This window comes from Corvus hawaiiensis, chromosome 1, assembly GCF_020740725.1.
Source record: "Corvus hawaiiensis isolate bCorHaw1 chromosome 1, bCorHaw1.pri.cur, whole genome shotgun sequence".
Lineage (NCBI taxonomy): Eukaryota > Metazoa > Chordata > Aves > Passeriformes > Corvidae > Corvus > Corvus hawaiiensis.
The window spans coordinates 45,332,379-45,359,170 of record NC_063213.1 but is presented as its reverse complement, the minus strand read 5'-3'; the positions used below and the strand labels follow the sequence as shown (position 1 = coordinate 45,359,170).

The window sequence follows — 26,792 nt, the reverse complement described above, 5'->3', positions numbered from 1 at the left end:
CAGATAGAAGCAGTGAATTCTTAATTAGAACAATGTGCACATGCTGAACAAGACACGCTGATATCATCAGCCTGGTAATACTGAAAAACCCTCAGAACTGTAACTTCCAATGAGCATAAACTACTGATATGATCCCAAACACTCATTATTTCTTCATTTTCCTCCTAAAGGATCTATTAGTTCACTGATGTAACAGCACCTTATTAGTCTATCTTGAGACAGTGTTTCAGAAATGCCACCTGTTTCAGAACTGCGCGACTGCCCATTTTAGTTATTTTACTGTTTGCACTATCCAAACATACTAAAAACAAAATAGGAAACATTATGTATGATGAAAAGATATGAAAGAATGATGAGACACTGTCCAAGTCCTCGTGCTCATCAAATGAAGAAGCTATAGCCAATCCATGATTGAAGAGGGATGCATTACGAGATACAATGTAAGACACAAATTTTCTTTCAGCAAATGGATTTATTGACATAATTGATTATAACCATGTACAGCATCTATGCATCTCCCATTGGAAGAATATCCAGTGATAGAGCTAACATTAGTGTGATACACAGCTTTACTCAATAATCCCACTGCATTTCTAACAACAAACAGTGGTGTATTCCACAATCATAAATGGCCAAAAGCACCCAGGTCTCCAAAAGAACAGAAATTTAAAATTCTTAACAAAAAATGAAACCTGATACTGCATTCCCTCAATTTTAATTCAACATTGTGTCTATTGCAGTGAATTTTAATACACTGACAACTGAGTTTGGCCCCTGATATTCATGAAAACTACAGCCTGTCAAAATGAAATCCCAAAGGACTTCTTGCTACTGACCCAAGAAACAAGACTTCAATTTTTTCTTTCTCTATTTAAAAGACAAAGATTAAGGCAAATGATCTCTACACTCTCTCCCTCAGAACATAAAGTCTCTTCTCTCTATTTAGTCACTGAACTCCAACTGAAGGGTACCAGTTACTGTGGTATCTTTTGTAAACACTTGTTCATCTGAAAAAAATGAAAAGGGGGAAAAAAAAAACAAAACAGAAACCCCCCAAATTGCTTACTTGCAATAATGGTAATAAACAACTTGTAGTCACGAACACCTCAGGTCAGCAATGAATGCATCATATTGAGACAAATGTCTCCACAGTACACTAACACTTCCTTCAAGCCATTCAGTTCCACAAGAGTTCATCTGAGGTTGCACGCTAAATTCAAAGGAGCAGAAGTTGTATCAATGGTCTCAACAATTTACCAAACTCCATCTAAAACAGTTGCACTTAAAGTGCAATCCTGGTTTGGACCTCTTCAACTAGCTCATTTGTAGACCACACAGAGAGAATTATGAATGTAAACTATACCACCATATTTTGTAACAACAGAACCACATTCTGTAAATATTTAGGAAGAAGGCTGAGAAGTAGAGAGCAACTGACCATAAAATGATTAGCATTGCTCTGAAACCAAAAGCAAAATCCTAATTTAAAAAAACCCCACAACACCCAAGAAACCAAAACAACTCAAACATTATATACTACTGCGTAAGGGTTTAAACTCTAGCATTACTCACTCAGCTACACAAAACACATAATCTAGATTAATACACAAAATGTTTTATTTCACAGTGAGGTACATAAAGCTTCTAACTTTAGTAGGCTAAGGCTAAGAGAGAATTGCCTGTTAGGATAAAGATTGTTTTACATTCCTGAAATATTCTCACCTATTATTGTTTCTGAAGTAAGGCACCAATGATTATTTATCCATCAATACTTCACCTCTGTATCTACCCATTTAGAAATGAAGATGGATTATGTGAGGTCAGCAATCTGCTGACCATCATGGACCCAGACAACTGCAGCACACATTAGTGTGTACAAGTACCAAGCAGTATTTATTCAAAAACAATTTTAAAATAGCTCATTTGTAAACATTCTACAAAAATCTGTTAGTTTTTCTTAGTGGTGTCAGCAATATATTCCTGTAGAACTAACCAGCTGCATTATTGTTTCTCGTTTACAGAAAAGTATGAAAGCACACTTGTGCACATTGAATTGCCTCACATTCGGTTTGAGTTGAAACGGCTCAGCCTTCAAACTATTCAGCAAAACCCCCTACATTTCCAGACAACTCCGTGGCTGCACACAGGTCAATTACAAGATGACCCTCGATCCAGATTTTTGATTAGGAAGGACTGGTGCCCTGGAAAGACCTATTCAAAGCTCCTTACACAGGGCCAGACTGCTCACTGTAACTTGTTCCCAACTTGCAGTCGGAGGAAACCACCTGTAAAATAGCACACTTAAATTAATAGCTCCGAGTTTCCTTAAGGGAGGCACTGGCTGCTGCTGGCAGTAGCTCCTGCCATTTGCTCCTCATGGCAAGGCACAGTTACCGCCTGTCAGGGCTTTTCCTTGGGTTAGTGATGATTTCTGACAAAACGGTGAGGTCCCAGCAGAGGTAACCCCGTCTCACATGCAGCCTCGGCCCCGGCCCGCAGTAAGGGCGGCTGAACGCCGCAGCTCTGCCCCTCGGAGGCCGCGACCCCTGGCCCGCACCATCCCCTCACAGACTGACGTCCGCCTTCCCCCGCCGCGCTGGCCGCGGTCCCGGGGCCTCGGCGGGCTCAGTCGGTGAAGCGCTGCAGCAGGTGCTCATCTCCGTGCCGGCCGCTGCCGCTGTCCGTGAAGCGCTCGCAGGGGAACTCGATGAGGTCGGCCTCGCTGAGGGCGCAGGCGGCGGCGCCGCGGGGTGGCCGGTGGGACTGGAAGCCCGAGAAGTCGGCGGAGACACCCGTGCCCATGGAGCGGAGCGGGCGGCGTGTGGAGTAGAGCTGCCGCACGTGGACCGGGGCCGCCTTCCGACGCCGACGCCCCAGCACCTTCTTGCGCAGCAGGCGGGCGGCCCAGGCGGCCAGAGCCGCCAGCAGCAGCAGCGCATTCGCCGCCAGCAGCACCAGCGTGAGCAGCTGCTGGTCGGGGCCGCGGGGCCCGCCCGCCGCCGCCGCGGTGCCGCCCTCGGGCAGGGTGACCAGCCCGGCGCAGTGGTCCCGGGGCGCCACCGGGCACACGCGGCCGCCCAGGACGCCCTCGACGCAGACGAGGTAGGGGGTGTCCGGGCGGAGCTCCCGCAGCGTGGCCGCCGGCTCCCCGCGCTCCGGCAGGTACACGAAGCGCTGGAACTTGACGGCGGCGCCGAAGCGGTCGAAGAGGAGGCGGAATCGCGCCGGCCCCAGCAGGCGGGGGCTGCGGTGCGGCCGCACGGCCCAGCGCACCGTCACCCAGCTGGAGCCCACCTCCTCCACCGACAGGTTGTGCAGGAACAGCTTGTTGAAGTCACACGGGTCGGACACCAGCGGCGGGACCCCGGCGGCACTGGCCCGTCGAGGCCACGCTGCTGCGCTGGGCAGCGGTGCCGGCGTGGGGCTGGCGGCTATGGGCACCCCCATCATCAGGCGGGCGGTGGAGGCGGCCGGCGGTGGGCCTGGGGGCAGCCCCGCTGCACTGTTGTTGCCGCCAAGCCCCTCGGGGGACGGCGGGGAGGGAGAGGCACCATCGGGGCAGGGGCCGCCGTCCTGCGGCAGCGGCAGCTGGGCGTCCTGCAGGTAGTCGAGGTACTTGCCGGCCAGGGCGGGTGGCAGGCGGCACTGCACGAAGACGGTGAGCAGGCGGCCCTGGGAGTGCCAGGCCGCCAGCCAGCGCTTGAGGCCGCGAAGGCGGCAGTCGCAGCTCCAGGCATTCCCCTCCAGCTCCAGGCGGTAGAGGGCCAGGCTGGAGGCGAAGAGCTCGCCAGGGAGCGTGGCCAGTGCGTTGTCCCGCAGGCTGAGCTCCCGCAAGCGGCCGAGGCGGCCGAAGGCGGCCGGGTGCAGGGCGGTCAGTGCATTGCGGCTCAGATCCAGTGCCTCCAGGCTGTCCAGCGGCTCCAGTAGGGTGGCAGGTAGGTGGCTCAGCAGGTTCCCCTCTAGGCGCAGCTCCTTCAGCGAACCCAGCCCCCTGAAAGCATCCGGGGCCAGGTGAGACAGTCGATTGCCACTGAGTGAGAGCTTTGCCAAGCCGGGCAGGTGCTGGAAGAGCCCCCCTGTCAGCTGCCGCAGGCTGTTGCTGGCCAGCAGCAGGGTGTGAAGGGAGCGCAGCGGCCCAAAGATGTCGGGGTGGCGAAGGGAGGTCTGCTGGTTCCCTGAGAGGTCGAGGAAGCGCAACTTGGCCAGGCCAGTGAAGGCACCGCGACTCAGCCAGCGGATGCGGTTGGACTCCAGGTGCAGATAGAGTAAGTTTGGAAGCCCTGAGAAAGTGGAATCGCCCAGCGAGCCCAGCTCATTGCCATCCAGTCGCAGCTTCACAAGGCTGCCGAGGCCAGAGAAGGAGGCAGCGCTGAGACGGCCGATCTCGTTGGCGTTCACATAGAGGATGCGCAGCTTGGCCAGGGTGCTGAGCGTGCCAGGGACCAGCGCTGGCAGCAGGTTGTTGCCCAAGTAAAGCTCCTCCAGCCGCTCCAGGCGCTCAAAGGCCTTGGGGTGCAGCGAGCGGATCCGGTTGTACTGCAGGTCCAGGCGCTGGAGCCCTGCCAGGCGGTGGAAGTCGAAGGCGGAGATGTTGGCGATGAAGTTGCCCCCGAGGCTGTAGGTGAGGATATCCTGCGGCTCGGCAGTCTTGGGCACGGTGCGCAGGCCCCGGTTGGTGCAGAGGAGGTGCTGGTGCTGCTGGCAGTCGCATGGCTCGGGGCAGATGGGCTCGGCCGCGGGCAGCAGCAGGAGGATGAGGGCGACGGAGCCCCAGAGCACCCGCGGCAGCACCATCAGGCGGACCCGGCGCGGCGCCCCCATCCCGGGACGAGCCGTGGGCTGCTTCCCCCGCCGGCTTTGTGTCTCTCCGGCATCCCCTCCGCCTCCTCCGCGGCTGCTAATGGGCCCCTCCTCTGCTCCGCGCCGGGCTGAGCTCCGCACCGGGCAGGCAGGCGCGGCGGCGGCGGCTGCTGCAGGTCGCGGTGCCCGGCACCATGGGCTCGCCCGAGCCGGCCGGAGCGCTGCCGGGGCCGCCGCCCGGGCTCTGCCGCCCCTCGCGGCCCGCGAGCTGCGGGGCGGCGGTGGCGGGGCCGGCGCTGCCGCGGGGGGCGGGCGGGCTGCGGAAGCGGAGCGGCTGCTCCGCCGGCTCTCCCAGGGGCGGAGGGAGCGGGTGGGGAGGGGACGGGAGGGGGGCGGCGGGAGGAGCGGGAGAAAGACGAGCTCCGAAAGTTGCCGAGAAAATTCAGCGGAAATTCGTACTTCCCACACTGTGCCCTGGGGGACCGGAGGATCGGATGGAGCGGGGGAGAGGGAGGACGGCGCGGCGGGGGGCGGGGGGAGGAAGCCCGCGGCCGGTCCTGGCTCGGCTCAGCCCCGGCAGCGAGCAGGGGCGCAGAGTGGGAAAGTAGGAATTGGAACCGGCTGTGGCTGCCTCCCAGCCACATGGGTTGCAGATAGAGCTGCGCGTCGGGGAGGGGGAAGGGAGCAGAAGTAAGCTAGACGTCGTCTGCCCACCCCATCTCCTTTTTTCTTCCCTCGTATTTAGAAACCTGCCAAAAGCAATAGTTACGGTTTACCACGGATTGAGGACTTTTCTTTGTGTTGAGCGAACGGCAATCAGAGGACTAAGCCTCCTCTAGGACGTAAGGGAACGAATTTTCATTCTGCGCACCGTCCTGCCTAGTAGGTTCCCGACAAAGCTGCCGGTGAGGATGCAATTGAACGTGGCTCCAGCTCCATGAGGGGCCCGTCAGAATGATCCAGATGCTCTTCAGAAATAATTCCCATTTTAAAGATTACTCTTTCTCAACAACACACAAACTCAGATCGAAAGGAAGGTGTTGGAAAGCATACTGAAAAAGAAACATAATGGGTACCCATCCTTTCAATGACTTGCCTTTCCCGTTGGCATTTTTTGTTTTTCTAAGATGTCACCAGTCAAGTAAATAAGTGTCTAAGGGCAGGAGGAAATGCCTAAATATGTAGGTATATAAGACATCTAAGAATGATGAAGGAAAGAAGGTAATGACCAGAATACCATGTTGCAAATTTAATGAATATGTTGGGAAAGTATTAGCACATGAAGTTGTATGCAACTGCACACACTTTGCATGCATTTCTGGACTAAAGCTGTGTACAAGCCCTGCTTCTTTCTCTTACCAAAAGGCAGAATTTAGATCACTTTTGTGAGAGCTTTGTTTTAGTGGCCATGTCAACATGAGCAGGTAGCGTGAGTGCTAGTTTGTGGTGAGGCCCTGTTGTCTGTTTTCATATTACTTTGATCTAACTCTGATTTGGTCCTGAAAAAACCTCGGAGAGAAGGGGAATAAGGCTTGGTTTGGTCAATGGAACATCACTTTGAGCCTCTCAGTTCCTAGCTCTGGTAGTTATCCGAGGATGGGCCTTGTGCAGGATAACCTTTTTCTAGTGGTAACTGCATTGTGCCAGTGTAGGAAGTAATGTTTGGGGCCAGAGAATGATATTAGATAATCTGGATTAATTTTGCAAGTATCTTCAAAAATCAAGCAAGCAGCTCTGAATTATAACTTGCTTATTGAGAAAACCCAGTGTAAACAATAATGCGCTGGAATATGATTATGGCGAGGAAAGCTGGTTAGTTGTCTGGTTTGGGGTTTGTTGTCAGATTTTTTTTTTGTGAAAAATGGCTGTTGCGTATGCAGTCTTTTTAAGCTGGAAGAGTAACAGAATGATTAGGTACTTACACCTAAAAATCTACTTGTAGAGGAAGGCATTATTGTATATTACATTAAAAATTAAAATTTTTGAAGCAAAAATGGTGGAAATCAGAGTTTTCAGATTCCAGAACTTGATGACTTCTTCAGGTATTCACTATCTTGCCATCAAACAGGCCTGTTATTGGCTTACCTTGTTTTAAATTTGTATCCTAAATTGTTGATGCATTGCTTTCTGAATGTAATCAAGAGGCTTGTCTATTTCTTGAATGAATTAGAAAGTTTCTGTTTTAATTATTTGTAACTGCTCTATTTTGAACTTGCTTGATTAATAAGATGTTTTTCCTGAAATAAATCTGAGTAAGTTTTACAAAAAGAACTTTTTACTAGCCTTTTTAATTAATTTTCCAGGTTGCTCAAGAAAACCATCCAGCATTTATTCATGATTCAAATGACCATGGGTTAAGAATCCCGACCTTTTAGCTCAGTCTCTTCCTTATTGACTATTTTTTCACTTTCCAGCTTTTTCTTTTCAGTACATCACGTCATGTCTAATATTCAGGAAAAAGTAGAGATACTGTTTTCTCCTGCAAAGATTGCATGTTTCTTTCCTCATTATCAAAGCCCCCATGGTTCACAGAAAGGCATCCTGGCTCTGAAAGTTTCTTTAATTCTGAGGAAAGACTAACTGCCTAGTGATACATTTACTTAACTGGGGTGTACTTTAAATAGTGGAATTTTAGAAAACCATTCTGTATAATGGTATGCTTATTTTCCTTTGGGTTATTCTTTTGAAACACAGTTAAGCTTATAAGGGCAATTTATTAACTGTCCTTCCTGTAGAAGCACCATAGATCTTTTTCTATATGTCATTGCAAATACTAAAAGTTTAAGTCAGATTTTGTCTTATGTATTGGTTTTGATTTATGCCTTCTGAAACTTAGCCAGTATGAGTATTTTCACTGGGTTTGAGGAATTATAAGTGGCAGGAATTTAAAAAAAATTAACTAGTGATTCTTAAGAAGACAATTCATCACACACTTGTTCTCACACTGAAAATATTTTATACCAGAAATGAAATAAACAATTGCAATGGATTTTTTTCTGAGTCTTTTAATTAATTCAAAATTAACTATTATTCAAAATTAATTAGTTATTATTCAAAATACGTTAGAAACACAACTGTTGAGATGAAAGATGCCACATTTGTTTTCCTACTTTGGAAGAGGAACTTTCCCATTGCTGTAGTTCTTGTTTCCTTATCCAAGCACACGATAAAATTTCTAATGCATGATTGAGAAGTAGTAATCTTTTTTTACCCCAACCTGAAAAAGCATAAATCCACCTATGAAAAAACTGGGTGGAGGTAGAAGCAACTTATTCTTAAAAGTTTTAGAGGTTATCTTAAAAAATGTGGAGTATGAGGACTTTGAAGGGCCAAGAAAAACTGGTGAGATCAGAAATTCCGTCTTTCCACTGAGACTTACCTATTCCTATGATAATTATGAGGGAACTGACTTTAAATAAGGTATTGTTTCATGGCTAAATACTATTCATATGTTTGTTATACCTAATACCTCTGATTTTCTCTTTTTGGTTTGCTTTTTTTTTCAGGAGATGTTTTTGAGGCACTGGTGAGAGAATTGGTGATTGAAAGTGAACATATATTTGTAGGCAGAATGCAAAATGGAGTGAAAGAAGCAGCATGCTCCAAGTAGCCTATCCCGGCATATACTGTGACTGTGGCACTGCCCACATGAGGAACTTCCATTAAAAATTAATCTTTCTTGACTCCAGAATAAGAGAACTGGTGCTGAACTGGTAAGTTTAAGGCCTGGTATCTCACAGATTTATGTAGTTGCTAGGAATGGTGGCAGGAATGGCTCCAGGAGCTGGAGCTGAATCTCAAAAGAGGAATATTTTGATTGATCCATACAATTTTTCTGCCCACTGCACGTCACAAATGTTTTCATCTGAACTTGTAAAAAATGTTTTAAGAAGTGTCAGCTTTGAACTTTCTCACCAAACTAACTGGCTTCATAGAAACTTTATTCAATGTTAGTGTCAGAATTCCCATTTAAAATAAAAAAAAGTTTCTCTAAGTTGATATATCAACAAGTTTAGTTGGTTTCAATATAAGAATGTAATTTGAAGTTGTTTGACTTACACTGTCACAGGAAGTTGTTGTATAAAACATTACTCCATGAGTCAGACCAAGTTCCCCTGAAGCAAGAACAAAGAAAAAACACTATTCCTGTTTTTTAGCTGATGAAGTGTCACTGTATGAATTTATACTTTTATAGTTATTTTTGCTTTTCAAAGAGATAAAAATATTGAGGAGCATTTTAAAGTATTAACAAAACCAGTTCTTACACCATCTTCATTAGTGGCTCCTACAGCCCAGGGATTAAAGCATCTTTTAAGTGGTCACCAGTTTTTTGTATTCCATATGTCAGTGCTAGTAATGCAAATACCATAGTGTGTGAAAAATAGAAGCATTCTAGTGCCAAAAGTGCTATTTTTTTCCTTCAGAATTGCACAAACAGTTCACCTATATTGTGTAATATAGGTTGGTTGTGCTTACTGTAGGTAATCAAAATTTTAAATAAACCTTTTCCTGATACCATGGTTTGTGTGTAATGAAGTGTCACTTGCTACATCCAGTTCTTCAGGAGTAGAGCATGACTCCCAGGCCAGCAGTTAATATTACATGCCTGTTCAGCTCCACAGGATGAAATCTACCAGATGTTTTATAGATATCTGTTCCCATCATCCACAGAAGTCTGTGGCCTACAAAACTCTGCTGCAAATATCTTCAATCTTTTCAGAATAAACATCTGAGTAACATATTTGTGGTTTTTTGGCATATGATACCAGTCTAGACATGCATTTACCATTGTGTGCGTGCTTTGTCAAGCAATCAAACCCCAGTGAATTTCGTGTAGTGTAGGATATGCCTCTTTGACTTCCTCTGGGCAGGCGGTTCCAGGACTTCGTGTTGATTACAGCAGTTGGTTCCTTTGTGCATATCAGTTTACCTACCAAATAATTTCAAATCTGTTTTTTGGAGTTTCCCTGCCTAAACTGTGTGAAACCAATTGTAACTGTATCCACAGGTACACTGTATTCACATGTTCTCTCTGCAAGTGAAAACCAGCTAGCTCAAGCTATACACTTAAATGCAAATCAAGTAGTGGATGATGTTGCTGTATTATCAGTATTTCATAACAATAAATGGAGAGTTAGGTGTCTATGTTCTTCTGTATGGTGATGTCTGCTGGTATGTATCACTTACGGAGGGTGAGTATCACTGGATCATACTTGCCAAAGCCTAAATGATTATTTAGCTGACATATTTGGCTTTATCCAACACTTCTTTCCTGAGGGAGAAACTCATTAATGGAAGTACACACTTTGTGCATGGTTCAGCATCTGTGACAGTAAGAGAGAACCCTACTTGTGTCATGATAAGAGTGGTGTAATTTATGTAAAACAAATGCATATGTAGCTTATGCAGGGCCAAGTAGCTGTTGCAGTGTCTGCAATTCTTTCACGTGGTTATCTGTTTGTACACCCAATCTTTGCAGTATTGTTAGACCAGTTTTTCCATAATGGGGTAACAAATCAGGCAAGTGTTCTTGCAAACATTTTCTTCTTCTCTATCTCCATAAAAGGGTACGTGTGCTTGAGTCAGTCTCTTTTATAAGGGGTAATAATACCCTTGACATGTTTTTAGTGTGAGATGCTCTGTTCTGTTCCTATCATCCTGTAATTTGGAGAGTCTGTAGCAGAAAAAACCTAAACAAAATGCCACTTAGACCAGGACTTCTATTGCTAATTGGTAAAACATGTTCTGATAGATATGCAGAAAAATAAGAAACACTCACTGTTTGATGCAATTTTCCTGTATCAGGTTGGAAGGGATTGCTCAGTGCCACTTAGTCCAGCCTTCCAACTAGATCTGACTGCTCAGGGCTCTGACAGCTCTCCGAGAGCGGAGGATCCTGGTGTCTCCCATTAGCTAGCTGAAGACAGCAGAGCTCTCTTACAACCTAACAAATCCTTTTCTTTCAGTCACTCCTCATACACTTGGGAGCTTCAGCCTCACGATTATCTGTGGACCTTCACTATACTTTCTTCCATAGATCAATGCTGTGGTTCTTGTATTGTGGCAACTAAAAATCCCAGGGCCACTAAGATGATTAAGGAACTGGAATGACTGGAACATCCATTGCACGAGGACAGGCTGAGAATGCTGGAACAGTTTAGCCTAGAGAAGAGAAGGCTCAGGGGCTCTCATCAAGGTATGGTAATACTCGAAGGTAGGGTGCAGAGAGGAGGGAGCTAGCTGCTCTTCAGTGGTGCCCACTGACAGGACCAGAGGCAGTGGGCTTAAACTGGAGGCTCTGTATGAACATCAAGAACCACTGTGAGAGTGGTGGAGCGCTGGCACAGGTTGCTTCAGGGAGTTGGGGAGCCTCTATCCTTGAAGATATTCAAAAGCCAAATACACTGTCCAATGACTTTGCATTTGCCTTTGTTCAGTTTCAAGAGCATTTAATTGTCTCTTTCCTCCAGTCACTTGAGGTCCCTCTGAATATCACCCTTGCCCTCCAGCATTTCAGGTGCTTCCTCATGTGTTACCATGTATGACGCTGCAGAATGTGTACTGTGTCCCATTCTGCTGCTTGTTAGTAAGGATGTGAAAGAGAATTCAGTGATGTTAAAGAGTGGATAAAGACGCACTTTCGATATCTGAGGCGTTGACAATAGTAACTGGCTGCCAGTTGGACTTAGTATTACTGATCAGAACACAATGTGTCTGAGAATCCAACTGATTTTCCATCCATTTCATCCACTTACTTAGCCTGTATCTCACCAATGTTGCTATAGTGATACTACACTACTGATGGCTTTGCTAAAATCAGTGGAAACATCCTATATTACTTATCCTTGGTCCACTCACCCTTAGTCACATTATCACCAAAGGCATTTAGGTTGGTTAGACCCAGTTTGTCCCCTATGAATCCACACTGGGTGTTTTCAGTCACCTTTTTGTCCTTTATGTGCTCAGAAATGACACCTAAGAAGACTTAATTCAGAACCTCCCTAGGACCAGAGGCAAGGCTGAGTGGCATGTGGTGGCCTGGTTCCTCATTGTTCTCCTGGAGGGTGGCCTTTTTCCAGTCACTGGGACCTCTCACAATTCCCATAACATTTTGAAGGCAGTGGAGAGCAGCCTTGCAATGAAATCAGCCAACTAAGATGCAGCCTGTCTGGGCCCATGGACTTGTATATACACAATTAGCTTCAGTGGTTTCTGATTTGATTATTGTTCATTGTGGGCAACACTTTAGTCCTACAGACTCTGCTACTAACATGAAAGAGCTGGGACACCTGCAAAAAAGACCTTGCCAATAAAAACAGAAGGACAAAGGCATTCAATATGTCAGGCTTTTCCATTTCATTTATCACTAGATCCACTGCCCTGTTAAGCTGTGGTCTCACCTCTTCTTTAGTCTTTTTTTTTTTTTGCTGCTGGTACCAAAGCATTCCTGATTTTTCATTTTCATATCTCTAGGTAGTCTTGGCTTCTGCTGAGCTTCAGCTCTCATGTCTACATGCCTCCCTGCTCAGACAGTGACTCTCCAAGTAATCTGTTGCATTGTCCATCTCCTGTGGTCTTCTGCCATACTTGCTTGTTTTCCTGAGTATCAGGAAGGACCATTCTTGTGCTTTGATAAGGTTGTCCTTGAAAATCAGCCAGCTCTTCTGGGCCCTTTTGTCCTTCATGGCAGTATCCCACATGTTCTGCCAAGCAAGTCCCTGAACAAGGCAAGATCTGCCTTCTTGAAGGCCAGGATAGTAATTTTTAAATTTATCTTGCTCACTTGACTCAGGATTTTAAACTCCACAATGCTGGAGTCATCGCAGCTAAGGTTGCCCTCAACTTTCACAACCCCAACTGGTTCTCACTTGATCATGGAAGCAGGTGAAACCGAGCACCTCCTTAGCTTGTCAGTCATCTGTATCAAAAAATTGTCATCGGTATGTGCTCCCAGCTTAAATAGTTTTAAATAATTGAAAACCATGTACTAGCCCCTGAACTGGAGTGACTCAGCCTACCTTTGACTTTAAGAGACATGTGCTTATATGTTTTCATAAATAAAGGTCTGGCCTCAAGTCCTATATGGTTTTTAAGAAACCATTTAAGCACAACCAAGATTTGATTAGAAAGACTGACTGGATCATCAGTTTTCGTCATGTGCTATCAAAGTGTGTGATATGAGTTCATTCTTTTGAGAAATTATTTCAGGAGTTTTTGCTCCTTTTGCTTATACTGGAAGAATGAGAACATTCTGGGTCTAGTAGGCAACCTTCCAATTTCTGATATAATTTCTTCCTATTTAGTATGCATTTCTTCCTGAGGGTCTAAATTACCCTTTAATTTAAAAAAACTTTACTTATCTTTGGCTCAGTGTTCTGATATTTATGGAGAGCCCAGTCCTGTCTCTTCAGGCCGTTTTGCTGTGATAAACAGTCAAAGCTGGTTTAAGCTGCCATAGAGAGATAGGCTCTTGATTCCCTTGATTCCCTGATGCCAATCTGTCTCATCTCTGTTTTAATTACTCTTTATTGGATATGAGTGATAGAAATCTACACCAACTCCAGGTGAAATCTGTTTAGTGCCTGAAGAGAGTTTCATATGCTTAAAATTATTCTCTTTGAAATCACTTAAGGCCATTTCATTCAACTCCCTTCACTAACTTGTACATTTTTGTCATATATAAACAGTGAAAACTCTAGATTTAATTGAAAAATCTGTAAGATTTTTGTCACTTTTTCTTAATGCCACATTTTTGCTATATATGGTGTTGTATGGTACCAAGAATCATTGTTTTTAATCAATATGGGCAGAAGACAGTGCTATATAATCCTTCAACCTTAAACACTGAGCATTTTATATAAATTGACTTGTGGTTATACGTGTGTTTAGTGGCAGAAACAGAAACATTTTGTCTTAACATTGCAGACAACGAGCTTTTGAGGCAGATACATATTTTTAATCCTGTACTGAGAGTTGTTCTGTGCAGCCACTTAATTTGTGTAAGAGCCTTGATAAAGTGTTTGTAGAGTTTTTCAAAACATTTGCTAATTAAAATGGGGGACCTAGAAAAATGAAGTAGAAGCAAAAGCATTGTGGCATTAAAGCATTACATTCTTTTATTTTTATAAATATTTGCATTTTGATTACACAGTACTTAATGCCACATGATGACGTGATGCTGGATCAAAGCCGTTGCTCACGCTGTAGCTGAGACTTGTTTAAAATGGCTGATTTATTTGTAGTATTCTATTATACTCTGTACTATTGAGTTACATGTTACTTTAGCTGAATATGTTCCTGTTAGCTGCAAATAAGAGTATATGATATTGCCTGGCATTGTGGACAAAAGAGAGGCTTGCTATGATGTGGACGTTAATGTATAGAGCTGGTGATGAAAGAGCTGTAAGAGCATCTAACATAAATAAGAAGCTACTCTGATATTCTCAGGGTCTAGGAACATATAGGTTAGATGATAATATTCTAAAGTGGGGTTAAATGTGGCTGGAAAACTTACAGATTATCTGTGTTGGTAGTTGTTTTATAACTTGTCAAATTTATCAGCTTAGGTTCTTCAAGGATTTATCCTCTGCTGTGCATTATTTGTCATTAAAAATCTGGATGGTGGAATAGAAAATGCTTATGTGATTTACTGGAAATTCTGCACAGAGGAGGAGCTGAAGATATTGGAGGATAGGGTCAGAGATCACAATTAATTTAACAATTAAATAATCTAAAGAAAAAAAGTAATTCATAATCCCCAAAAAGGATATGGTGAAGAGAGAACGTAGGCAGGGAGGGCAATAAGGATGATGAGTGTTACAGCAGTTTCAGTACTAGGAGAGGATATATAAGCTGATTTAATGTGCATGTCTGTAGTTTTCACCACTCTAAGTAAGAAGTCTTATCTTAAAAACATGCTGACAAGACAAGAATTACTTTTATTTTTTGAGTGGTTAGTGGAGGAATAGAGCTCAATAATTTTTGAGTGTCTAAATTGAGAAGCTCATCACCTGGTTTATAGCCATCGTTTGTGTAGCATTTAAATATTTAGTTTGTAGCTTCTGCTAACTGAACTTCCACCTTTAATTTAGAGGTTACTCCTTTTGAAAATCAGACTTTCCAGATGGTTCAAGTTACACAGCCATGAAATAAAGGACTCTAAAGTTGTGGGGGTTGTGGGTTGATCCGTGATAGAGACAAAGATAGAAACTGCTACTCCATGGAAGCATTTAAGTATTTGGACTCAAAAAATGCTTTTTCTCCTTAACCCTTCCAGTCTGTGTCTCCTGTACAATTTCACTCTCATGTCTTGCTCATAGCAACCTCTTCAAGTCTTCAAATTTCCATGCCACTAAGCCAAGATCCCTGCTTCCTTCCCGAAGAATTGTGCAATACTTAATATCAGAATGTATGGAAATATATATGTGCATAAATGCTGACAAGGTTTAAAGGCAACCTAAATTCTGAAATTTCTTAATAGCTAGATGTTTAACTTTTAGAATCATAGTATATTTTAATGTGACTTTTTTTTGTATTGTTAATTGAAGTTCTTAATATTTGAAGTGCTCTGTAGTTCCTGGAGTACTACACTTCTCTTCATACATTATAAAAGAAACTTTTTGTTTTCCATATCAGATTGTGAAGAGCAGTGCTGTCCTTTTTCCAAGTTTCAAATAATAACTCATGGTCCGCTTTGAAATTCACAATCTTCTGAGAAGTCTGAAGTTACTTGGACAGTGGATTTGGGTTATATTCTAAAGTAAGTGTTTTCTTTGATTAAGAACTCTTACCTATTTCTCATGTAGCACATTGGATCTAGAATATTAATTTCTATAGTCATATATAATATAGTTTTTATCTCTGTAGCCTTGTACAGCATGAATAATGTCGTAGAGTTTTAAGAGGGCTTCTGCCTAGTCTTGTACAATTAGTCATTGTAAAATTGTCCAAAAAACCCCCATTTCAGATTAATGCTGAATATTTAGATACCTACATCAGCATTGTTCTAGCAGTGTTATTTTACCTCACTCTTATTTTTTTTTCCACCTCCCCACCACCGTTTGTTTTACATCGTGGGTAGGGATTTTGCACAAAATTAGGAAAATAAGCCTGTACCAAAATTAACATCCTGAAAGTAATAAAACTTAATAGAAGCCACATTTGTGATGGACTGCTTGTTAACAGCAACCTATAGGATCACTGCAAATGTATCATTTTACAGATATCTCATTCTTAATCATTGCAGGTTCAGAAACTTGGCTTCAGAGGCAGAGGAAGTGAATAGGGGAAGAAAGGAGAACTGCGACTTAAGGGGAGAATCTTGTAGATTTATATTTTTGTGGTATTTTCAGGTTACTTTTAGAGGAATTCCATCATTCTGCTCTGCTGTTTGTTACTGTATATTGATTATTTGATTGTCCTTGGTATTTCGTAAATATTTTTATATTGCAGTGACTTCTTAATAGCTGACCTACTGTTGATTGTACAGGCCGTGTGAAAGAAGAAAGTAAACACTTGTGCCACCAAGGAACTTGTGTAACACAACCCAGTGCTGTCCAGTCTAAAATTATGGAGACTGGTCTTTAAAAAAAAAATTTATTTAGCTGGGATCTCAAATGAAACAATAGAACTTGAACCTGTGGTATAGCATACATATACTTTTCTTAGGGGAAAGTGCAGTAAGCACAGAATATTTGATTTTTAATGATTTTTCTGCCTCAGTGACTTTTCTGTTAACCTGAATATACACTATATTTTGGGCCAGATCTTCAGTTGGCATTATTTTTTATACCATTACAGGCTTTTCCTTACACCAGTTAAAGCGCTGGTCCATCAGCATGCAACATTTTTACTCAATCCCTCCTGTAAATATTTAAAAATCTTCTATAACCTGGTGAGATTGAGTTATGTGTGAAGCCAAATTACAATAAAAATGCAATGTGTTCAACAAAATTAGTATTTTTTTCTCAATGGTAGTATTAGGTAATGTTACCATGTTCAGAAGTTGAAATGTAGTAAGAAAGGTGCAGAAAGGATTGCAACTTTTCAGTTATAATTTCCATTGTGTTCATGCTGCAGAATAAAAGTGTATCTGAAGGAGTAATTAATTTAGAATTCCTGGGGACTTCATCCTCTATAGTAGCCATGATACGAGGGGTTTAACATTCAGCAGGAATTACAGGGAAAGCATGTATTAAATATATACACAGTATATAGTGATAGAATTGTTTAAGTACATTATTAAACTTGCTAATAAAAGACTAAGCAGCTTTAAACCATTGTGAGGTAAAAACCCTCTTCTGATTACTCACGTAACTTCAAAATTTTAAGGACGGAGGACTTCCTCCTTTCTTCTTCAGTGTTATCTGTGTTAAAAACAGCTTTGTGTTTTGTGGTTCTCCTCTCCACTTTTCCTTCTTGGGACACCTTTACTTGAAAAATCTAGGTTTAGATTAGGTATTATGAAAAACTTCTTTCCTATGAGGGTTATGAGGCCCTGGAACAAGTTGCCCAGAGAGATTGTGGACTCCCCATCCTTGGAAATATTCAAGGCCAGGTTGGATTATACTCTGAGCAACCTGGTCTAGTGGAAAGTATCCCTGCCTGTGGCATTGGGGCTGGAACTTGATAATCCCCAAGGTCCTTTCCAACCCTAACCATTCTATGATTCCATGAAGTAAATAAAACCTTCCTCCATGGGCTGTTACTTGTTATTTTCATACTTGAAATATCATGTGAAATATGATTTGCGTGTAGAAGTGTTACACCTTTGGGAGATGATTATTCTCTTTTCCAGCTAACAATGAACAATGCAATTTTATATTAGGTCATAATCAGTTGGGAATATCACAGATTTAGAAATTTGAAAGTTAAAATTACTAAATTCAAATCAAAAGAATAATCCTATTTATAGCTTAGGAAATAAATATCTGAAGCAGAAGGAATGTAAGAATTCCCATCATTTGCCACTTGGCTAGTAAGGCTGTAAACTTTTATGTCTTATGAGAGAAGCTTTCAAACTTCCCCATCTCAATGAAAATTCTTTTTCTTTTCCATTTCAGAGTTCCTAAGTCCACACAAAGTGGCATGCTTGGAGTCCTTCAGCTTTAGGCAACTCATGTAGGAAAAGTCAGTGGTGGTGAAGTCAGTTTGTCCTCTGACTTAGTAAAAGTGAGAGTCTCTGGTCGTGCTCCTATTTTAAAGGCGTGCTGCTGGCATCAGAAAAATTACTTGCTAGGCTAAAGAATAAAATATTCTACAGCTATGTCTGTATTTAAAATGCAAGTATTTTAAGAAGTAGAATAAAAATATGAAGACTTCAATCAGTGGACAAACATGACAATAACAACCAAGTTTCTGGGGGGAAAGAAAGGTGAGAAACAAGATTGTAACTGTGTGCAAAGAACTTTAGGTCATTATTTCAACTGAAATGGATTATTTAAAAAATGTACTTGGGTAAGAAAATATGCAAAATACGGGACTGAAGACTTCTCCTGTTGGCTAATCTGACTTTAGCTGTCCTCGCACATGACAGTGATGCCACTATATAAGAGGAGAATGGTTTCTGACACAAATCCAAGGCTATGTGTACAGCATTGTGAAGTATGGTTTTTGCTCTACTATCAACTCACATGTCAGTTGGAGATAGAAGAGAATTTATTCTGTCAAAATACTGTGGTAACAACAAGAAACTAAAAACATTTGCAGAGGAAGGTGTAGAATAGTCTATCCTACCGTAGTAATGAAGATTTCCTCTTGTTCAGTAATCTTTCTCTTTTAATTTTTTTTCTTCTTTTACTTTTTTCCCCCCTTTTTTTACAAATGTCAGATATTCTTATTTTTTACAGCCTTTTGAATTCTTTCTTTTGATTTAGATATAAATTTTCTGGAAATTTAACCTGCTCTGACAATAAAGGAAGATTAATAAACTCTTTATGTGTTGCTACTTGCAGTTCACTATGAAGCTGCTCTTGTGCAGCCTGCTCAGCTATTTCTGTTGGCACACAGCAGAGCTGGAGTTTTGCCTAGAGTAGCACAATCTTTTTATGCGCTGGAGAAACAGCTAGTCACCACCTCAGCTATATGATACTCTGCCTACTGCTATGCAGGGACACAGTTGCAATGTTTGTGATAGTGCCCACATCTCTAAAGCTCTGTGATGTCCACACTTTATAATTTTTTTCCTAGCAGTTCTCTGTATTCCTGGTTTTCACAAGTTTCTGACAGTTTCTTTCAGCTTCTTACTCTCAGTCAATGCCTGACTTGACTACTTGCTTACAGTTGTCATGCCAACTCCCAAGCTTGAACACTGAAGTAGAGAGAGGATTTATCCTTTTTTTTCCTCCTATTTTTTCTCTTTTTTTTTTTTTTTTTTTTTTTTTTTGTGTGTGTGTGTGTGTGAAGTACTCACTTCACAGTTACCAAGCTGCATGAACTGAATACGTAAGTATGGTAACCAGCTCTGTGACATTGGTCTGAACACTTAAATTTCTAAATATTTGTTTCTGTTTTGTACAGACTTTGAACATCCCTTCCTTAATCCTTGATGCTTGTCTGCATCTGAAAATGAGGAAAACAAAAACGATCAGTGAAGCGGAGAAAGAGTTTTATAGACAAGTTGTTGCATTTTTCTTATTTAAACTGAACTGCAAACATATATCAAATACTCTACATAGAAGTAATCTTTAAAAAATCCATGAGTCTGTTCAATCTTTTTGAAAGTTAGATATTATTAAATTTGATTCACTTTTCATGCCAAGTCGTTCAATATTTATGTGTATCAGCTTTCCAAATAAACAAGTGAAAAGTACAAGAGAGGTACAGGAAATCAAAAATGCAAACTCTTAACTCCTTATACTGAAGTCATGTGCAATCATTATGCCTGTTACTAATGTATGTAACAAAGACATAGTTCTGTGAAAAAAACTTTTCTCCAAAATAAACAGTAGTTTTAGTAGGTTTGCTGTAATTGACAGGTACATTCACAGGTGAATTGCATTGGAGAATATAATGCGTTCAAAGGAAATTGCTTTAAAAAGGAAGAAACCTGGAAATTTCATCTCTGATAATACTGCTCTGTGGAGATTCCTGCAGAGGTAAGTTTGCTCTAGGTTTCACAGGAACCACCTGTATGGCTTGTGTATCATTGCATCTAACATGTATCTTCCTTTTCTTACATTAAAAAATGTGTCCTTTTAGTTGAAGATATTTCATGTATAAATACTTGCTGTACTACATTACATCTTTTATTTGAAATTGAGCTTTCTGGGCTGCAGACTTTTACTGAGAATGTGCATTTATTTTGCGTGAAGAGTTTTAGAGAATCAAACTGGCTCAGCCTTTTCACAATTGTTTAATAGTAAAGTATGTTTGCTTTCACTGAGCCTGTTCTAAAGTGGAAGGCTTTTATATGTCACTGACAAGAAACCTCAGATATCTAAAGAAGCTTTAACTTAGTAGGCAGCTGGATTCCACAGCTGTATTAAACATTATCCTATACTTGGACAACCTTGCAATAATCTCAGATAATTTAACTCCAAATGCAGGAGACTCCACAGTTTATCTGAAGCACTGACTTTTTCTTCTGCAGCCCTCTCAAGGAGTCTAGGACTTGCTCTGGCCCTTTATACAGACAGAGGAGTAAATGTAATTGCAGTGCTCAAGAACTTCAGGCCTTAGTGATTGTGGATAACTGCAATAGACATTAAATCTAAAAGGATGTAGAGACCATTTTTACCTCTCCAAAAGCCTGTAAAAAAGGCCGAGTTACAAACTGCCATAGGAAGAATTATGAAACATTGAAAATGTCTTAGGATCCTGTGGTAACGCAGTCTTTGATCAATAGTTTCTGCATGACCTTTAGAAGAGTGTATATAGTGTATATATACAGAGGCAAGAATTCCCTGACAGGACTTATCTTTCTGTTCACAATTCAGATGCCTTGTTTAAGTGGGCATGTGAGCAAGGTGAAACAGGCTGTCTTTGAGAGGTTTTAATACTTTGAGGAGCACCAGCAAAGCCCAACTTGTTTATTTCTTCTTGTGCTTTCCATCCTAATACTTGCTCTTGATGAGACAGTGTATAAAGCACATAAAAACAGATGATCCAGCAGCAAGATGACCAAGAAAGATTGTTTACATTCTACATCTGCCAAGAGGAAATAAACTCTTGGTCTTCTATGCTAGGAATGCGGCTTGAAAATAAATGTTACTTTCACATCATCTCCCTGGTACTTCCTTTATACCGAATTTTATGCATCTTTTCCTAGCTAGATTTACTGTGAGAAGATCCTGGGATGGGATGAGACAGAGCCAATTAGAAGAGCTAATCAGCTGGAATGCTGAGAGCCATTGCTTTGGAGGCCTCCCATCCACGCGGCACCATCAAATGCACTTTGCTGAGCAAAGGACAACTTGTTTGTTTTGGCCATGGCTCATGTGAGCAGAGATATTGAAAAGCCAGGGAATCCAACTGGATGAAGAACATCTGCAAATGATGTTCTCTTAATGCATATTCTATGCAAAAAAGCCTTGATGCTTGGTCTCAACTCTGGTCTTAGCCACACAGGCAGGTTCATTCAGAATCAGCTTTGGTTTCCTGTAAATAAAGGGGGTCCAGAGTCTGCTTCATGCTAACCCCCAGTAACAGTGTAAACTATTTCTAAAAAAAAAAAAAAATTGTTTGGTAGATGTAAATCCACTATGGAATTATTTTTTAAAAATCGGGTTTAGAAGTTTAATCAAGTTTTTCATTGTTTGAATCTTGCCTATATTTCTCTGTGGTTTTTTCTTAGTTTAAGAAGAGGGATTAATTTGGGAATCTATCAAGAGAGTATGAGAAATAAATTGCCTGCTGCCTCATGTGACATAGAGGATAAAAAGTTAAATATGAAATTTTGAAGAATATGATAGGTGACTTTAGAGAGGTAATGGGGTCATATTGCTGCAGAAGGAGCTATTTGTTGCCAGTTCTGTGGATTAAGTTACAGTCTAGGACAGAATAATTGGCCTTTTGGTTTGATAATCTTTTTCTCAAGCAGAAGCATCTCTTTAATTATTTACTGTCGTCGCCTTAATATATTAATAATTATGAATAGCTAGTTATTACAGTCGTATAATTTCTTCATTCTGCATGAGGGTTCATTCTATACTCTGGTAAGGTGGGATAAGCACAGTCTTGAAGTTGCTTCCAGAGAGAAAAATATATACCATTTTAAGAACACAGAGTTGGAGAAAATTTGCATTTGGGCCAAATTCACATTTATTTTAGTTGCTTGAAAGCACAGGCTGAGTTTCGTGTCCTGTACAGGTGCTTTGCATGGACTTACTGGGGTTGATAGCTGATATAATGTCCAAGGAGATATTGTCGTAATGCCTTTTATGAATATCCTGTCTCATGGATTCAACTCTTGATAGAGATTTTCTTCTCTGCAGCCTTTTTCTAAGTGTAGGGAGAAAAAAGATTCACCATGGAATGACCTATGACATTTTGTATTTATGGCAGTCTTCAACAAGGTAAGCAGTAAGTTAACAGCCAGTATTTCACAGCCTAACAACTGCAAACATTTGTATCTATGTGTCCCTTTATATGAATTTGCATTGTTTGGTAAATTAAGATAATATTAAATTAAGATAATAACCCTTATATATTTTACTACAAACTATTTTCCTCTTAAAGCTATTTAACATTTATACCATTGTTGCAAATTTAATTTTATGAATCAAAGAGTTTTAGTATGAATTATTACTTGCACAATACACCACAATAAACCAACCAATTAAGCTTTCTTAATTGACTTTCTGCACTGACTGTTGTTGGGTTAATGCAAACATTTTTTCCTCTCTTTTTTGTTGCTTATATATTTTATGTAAGGGATTTTTATGGTTTGGCTGACAGCTTTTTGGTTCTTTTTTTGTCTCATCTGAGGTTCTTCGATCTTCTATTTAACTGATTCTGTTAAACTGGTGAGGAAAGAACATGCATGGTCTGTCTCAGCTCTCAACTGCTCTTAGTGAGACCAGGGTGCCATCTTTCTAGATTATGGAGAATATATAAGAAGACAGTGAGATTTCAAATATATTTTCATCTTTATGTGTAGTGTATCTTCTCCCCTCTGTTTTTCAATATTAACATTATATTTAAATAATAAAGGGTCTTTTTTCTCCGTGACTGTAGTGTATCAGACCAACTTGTCAGCCGTTCGAACACTGGGGGTAAGAAAGCTTAACACTGAAGAGATTTAGCTCTTTATACATATATCACTAGTCTAATCTATGAAAATTTCATTTCGTAACAACATGCGAGGTAAAAAACCTCTTCTGATTACTCACGTAACTTCAAAATGTTAAGGACGGAGGACTTCCTCCTTTCTTCTTCAGTGTTACCTGTGTTCAGAACACCTTAGTGGTTTTGGGTTCCCCTTTCCACCTTTCCTTCTTGGGACACCTTTACTTGAAAAATCTAGGTTTAGATTAGGTATTATGAGAAAATTCTTTACTGTGAGGGTGATGAGGCACTGGAACACATTGTCCAGAGAAGCTGTGGATGCTACATCCCTGGAAGTGTTCAAGGCCAGGTTGGATTATACTCTGAGCAACCTGGTCTAGTGGAAAATGTCCCTGTAGGGATTGGAATTAGATGATCTTTAAGGTCCATTCCAACCATAAGGATTGTATTCCTAAAACTGTATTGTATTCAGAGGACAGTGAATTAGTGTCATTTTTAATCACTGCTCTAAGGTGAGCTCAACAAATTTTCCAGGACCTACAGCAACTTGGCTTTGCGAGCCAGTATCCCCTGCCTACCTAGGGCTACAGAAAATGAATCTGCAAACAACTGCCCGCTCACCCTGAATTATGTTGCCTCTCTCCAGCTGCAGGGATTGCAGCTCACGAGTTTTTATCAGCCCAAATTGTAGTGCTACACCCTCCCTGAAATTTATTTTTCAGCCTAAAATCTCATATGAATGCCACAATTAAGTACAGTTAGCTTTAGCAACTCTAAATACACCTTGATGGACCCATCTTTAGTAATTCAAACTCCCCCATCCATCCAATCCTCTCCTACAACCTCTTTGCTCAGCAGAATAGTCAAATCTTTCACTGCATTTGGGATGTGTTAGTAAGTAATTCAGTGCTTCTTCACCTTATGCAGAGACACTCCTTCAGTGTTAATCAGGGGCAGAATCCTTATGATTCAACAGGTTACTCTTGCTGCTGATCTGCTTTTTAATGTGTAGTAGTGAATATATCTTTTACAGCCTGCTGAAGTACAGAGAAAATTTTTCTTACCTGCAAAACTCCGTATAGTACAAGAAAAGAGTTGAAGTTTTTGAATTTCTTTGATTTGCTAGTAGAGGATTTTGAAGTGGTAATTAGGAAAATGGTTTTGAATGCCTTTAAACAATATAAAGATTGACATTCTCTTTTTCTATGAGTAATTTATGCTATGCTTTTGAGAATAGAATGTGGCTTTTGAAAATTTCTCATATTGTTAAGATACATTTTTTAAAAACATACACTTTACCAACTAGACATTTGCAAATTAATTACTCCTATAGCATTCATTCTATTAAAAAAATTGAATGGATTAATCACGTCAAGAACTGAGTAAAGCCAGTATATACTAGGTTGCATGCAGCTTGAGCACAGCTAGATCCTTCAAGTATCTGATGACATCTGAATGATTCTTCCAACCGTATACAAACATGAGAAAGAAGGTCTGTTAGCTAATCTTTATTGTTCAAAGAAAAGTGAAGCCCGCTCAAGTAAAATAAGAGGAAATCTGATTCGCAGTACAGAATTGACAGCTTTTTTTAACCTCTCTGCTCTGTTTTTGTCTAACAACATATATGGTAAAACCTGTATTATTTATATGTTCTTGTATTTTGGAACAAAAGACTCTGAACCAGAGTATTACTTTCAACTCATAAAGTTTACGTTTAGAAACCAAACTACTTCTATCCAACTCACTTTACCTGTTAAATTACCTTCTGAGAAATAAATTTCTCTATCTGACTTTCTAACGCATGGGATCCTCTTTTCTGGATACATGTTTAAAAGGTATTATTGTTCCCATGAGAAGATTAGTAGATTTATGTAAAAAATCTCTATGTTCCATGATTTCTGACATTCACACAAGACAAGAAGAAAATGCAGGAGGAGAAGCATTACCGCTTCCCTTCATATTGATGCTGAGTAGGAAAACCTGGGCTCCAGAGGGTGAGAGAAAGTTCAGACTTCATGCTAAATCAGTTTTGGCCCTCACTCCCAGGATTTGCCAGCGATGCCAATTTCTCTAGGACATAAACTCTAAGATAATGTTAATAGAAAGCAAACCACAGCCACCACACTCATTTTCCTTTGGCAGGAGGATCAGTTTAAATCCCCCGAGCAGTCAGCGCTGTATCCTTCCAGACAGCACTCTCTCCCCTAATCCAATCAGCACCATGACCAGAAGCTGCTAACCATGCTGTGGATTTCCAGATTTCTGCCTTAATTGCCGGTCTGCAGGAACTTGAGGCATGAGACAATAGCTGGTGCAGTCAGGTGGGTGTGAGCATCTGCAGCTCCCCTGCTCCAGGCTCTGCTGCAAAGCATTGCTGGGAGAAGCTCCCCCAGCAGAGCCCACGTGCCTCAGCTGCAATTGGCATGCTCCTGGGAAGCAAGGGTAGCGGTGGGATGTGGTGTCCCTGCTGACATTAGTTGTGACCCAAGCTTCCTCTTGGACCTCTGTGTTGTGTAAAGGCCCTGGCTTTAGGATGTAACTACCCTGTGTAATTGTACCAGAAACAGTGTGGCCAGCAGGAGTAGAGAAGAGACTAGAGAAGAGACACTCAGCACTGGTGAGGCTGCACCTCAAACCCTGTGTTCAGTCTTGGGCCCCTCACTAGAACAAAGACATTGAGATGCTGGAGTGTGTCCAGTGGAGGGCAACAGAGCTGGGGGAGGGTCTGGAGCACAAGTCTTGTGAGGAGTGGCCAAGGAAGCTGGGGTTGTTTAGGTTGGAGAGAAGGCTCAGGAGGGACCTTATCACTCTCCACAAGTACCTGAAAGGAGGTTGTAGTGAGGTGGAGGTTGGTCTCTTCTCTCAGGTAACAAGTGACAGAAAAAGAAGAAATGGCCTTGAGTTGTGCCAGGGGAAGTTTAGATTGGATATTAGGAAAAATTTCATCCTGGAGAGGGTGGTTAGGCACTGGAACAGACTGTCCAGAGAAGTGGTAGACCACTTAAATACCTGGAGGTATTGAAAAGATGTGTAGATGTGGCAATTGGGGACAGAGTTTAGTGGTAGACCTGGCAGTGCTAGGCTATCAGTTAGACTCAATGATCTTAAAGGTCATTTCCAACCTAAATGATTCTGTGACCATGGATTTAAATAAGCCAGGAATTTAAATAAGACAAACATCAAGTTGGTTGAATGACATCACTGAGGTGTATCTTAGTGATTTTATTCCTGTTATGTACAGTCCCAATTAAAATAATCCTGACTAACGTAGTCTGGTCTCTGTTTTAGGTTGTATTAAGGCTTGCAGGAAAGATTGCATGATCCCTTCCATATGGCAAACCATCTGTGTCAGGCAGAGGTAACTGCAGATAGAAATTGTGGCTCTCACCACGTGTCAGGTTTACCACATGTAGGGACAGACAGCAGGTTTACCACTCTATGAAGGAATGTACAGCAGCTGACTGACCTGGTGCCATGGTGTATCCCACAGGTCAGTGACATGCTGTGCAGGGCAGTGTTTCTTTCTGGATTATATTTACCTTCTCTTCACTTTAAGCCACATTTCACTCCTTTGTAAATAACACTCTTTAAAAGGAAACTGAGGCTTCTTTTTTTTTTTTCCTGTAATATACCTTTCCCAGTAGCTGAAATAAATGTGTCCAGCTATGTTTTTCATATCCATTTCTCTATCCCTTCCTTCCCCCCAATACTTCTGACAACTATTATCTTCTGGATGAACCTTTACAATAGCTGTGATCAAAACTGCT

At 41.6% G+C, this 26,792-nt stretch overlaps 1 protein-coding gene across 1 annotated transcript; it reads right to left on the bottom strand.

The window, feature by feature from the left end:
• Positions 1–452: 452 nt before the first annotated feature.
• On the bottom strand, positions 453–5,039 carry TRIL (TLR4 interactor with leucine rich repeats). Its single transcript, XM_048302728.1, has one exon. It carries the CDS (start codon positions 4,819–4,821, stop codon positions 2,626–2,628), a length of 2,196 nt encoding a protein of 731 aa, XP_048158685.1. The 5' UTR covers positions 4,822–5,039; the 3' UTR covers positions 453–2,625.
• Positions 5,040–26,792: the final 21,753 nt, after the last annotated feature.

Bases quoted from the DNA above. Each gene is read 5' to 3' on its own strand.
- TRIL (XM_048302728.1), bottom strand. From the start codon at position 4,821: ATGGGGGCGCCGCGCCGGGTCCGCCTGATGGTGCTGCCGCGGGTGCTC.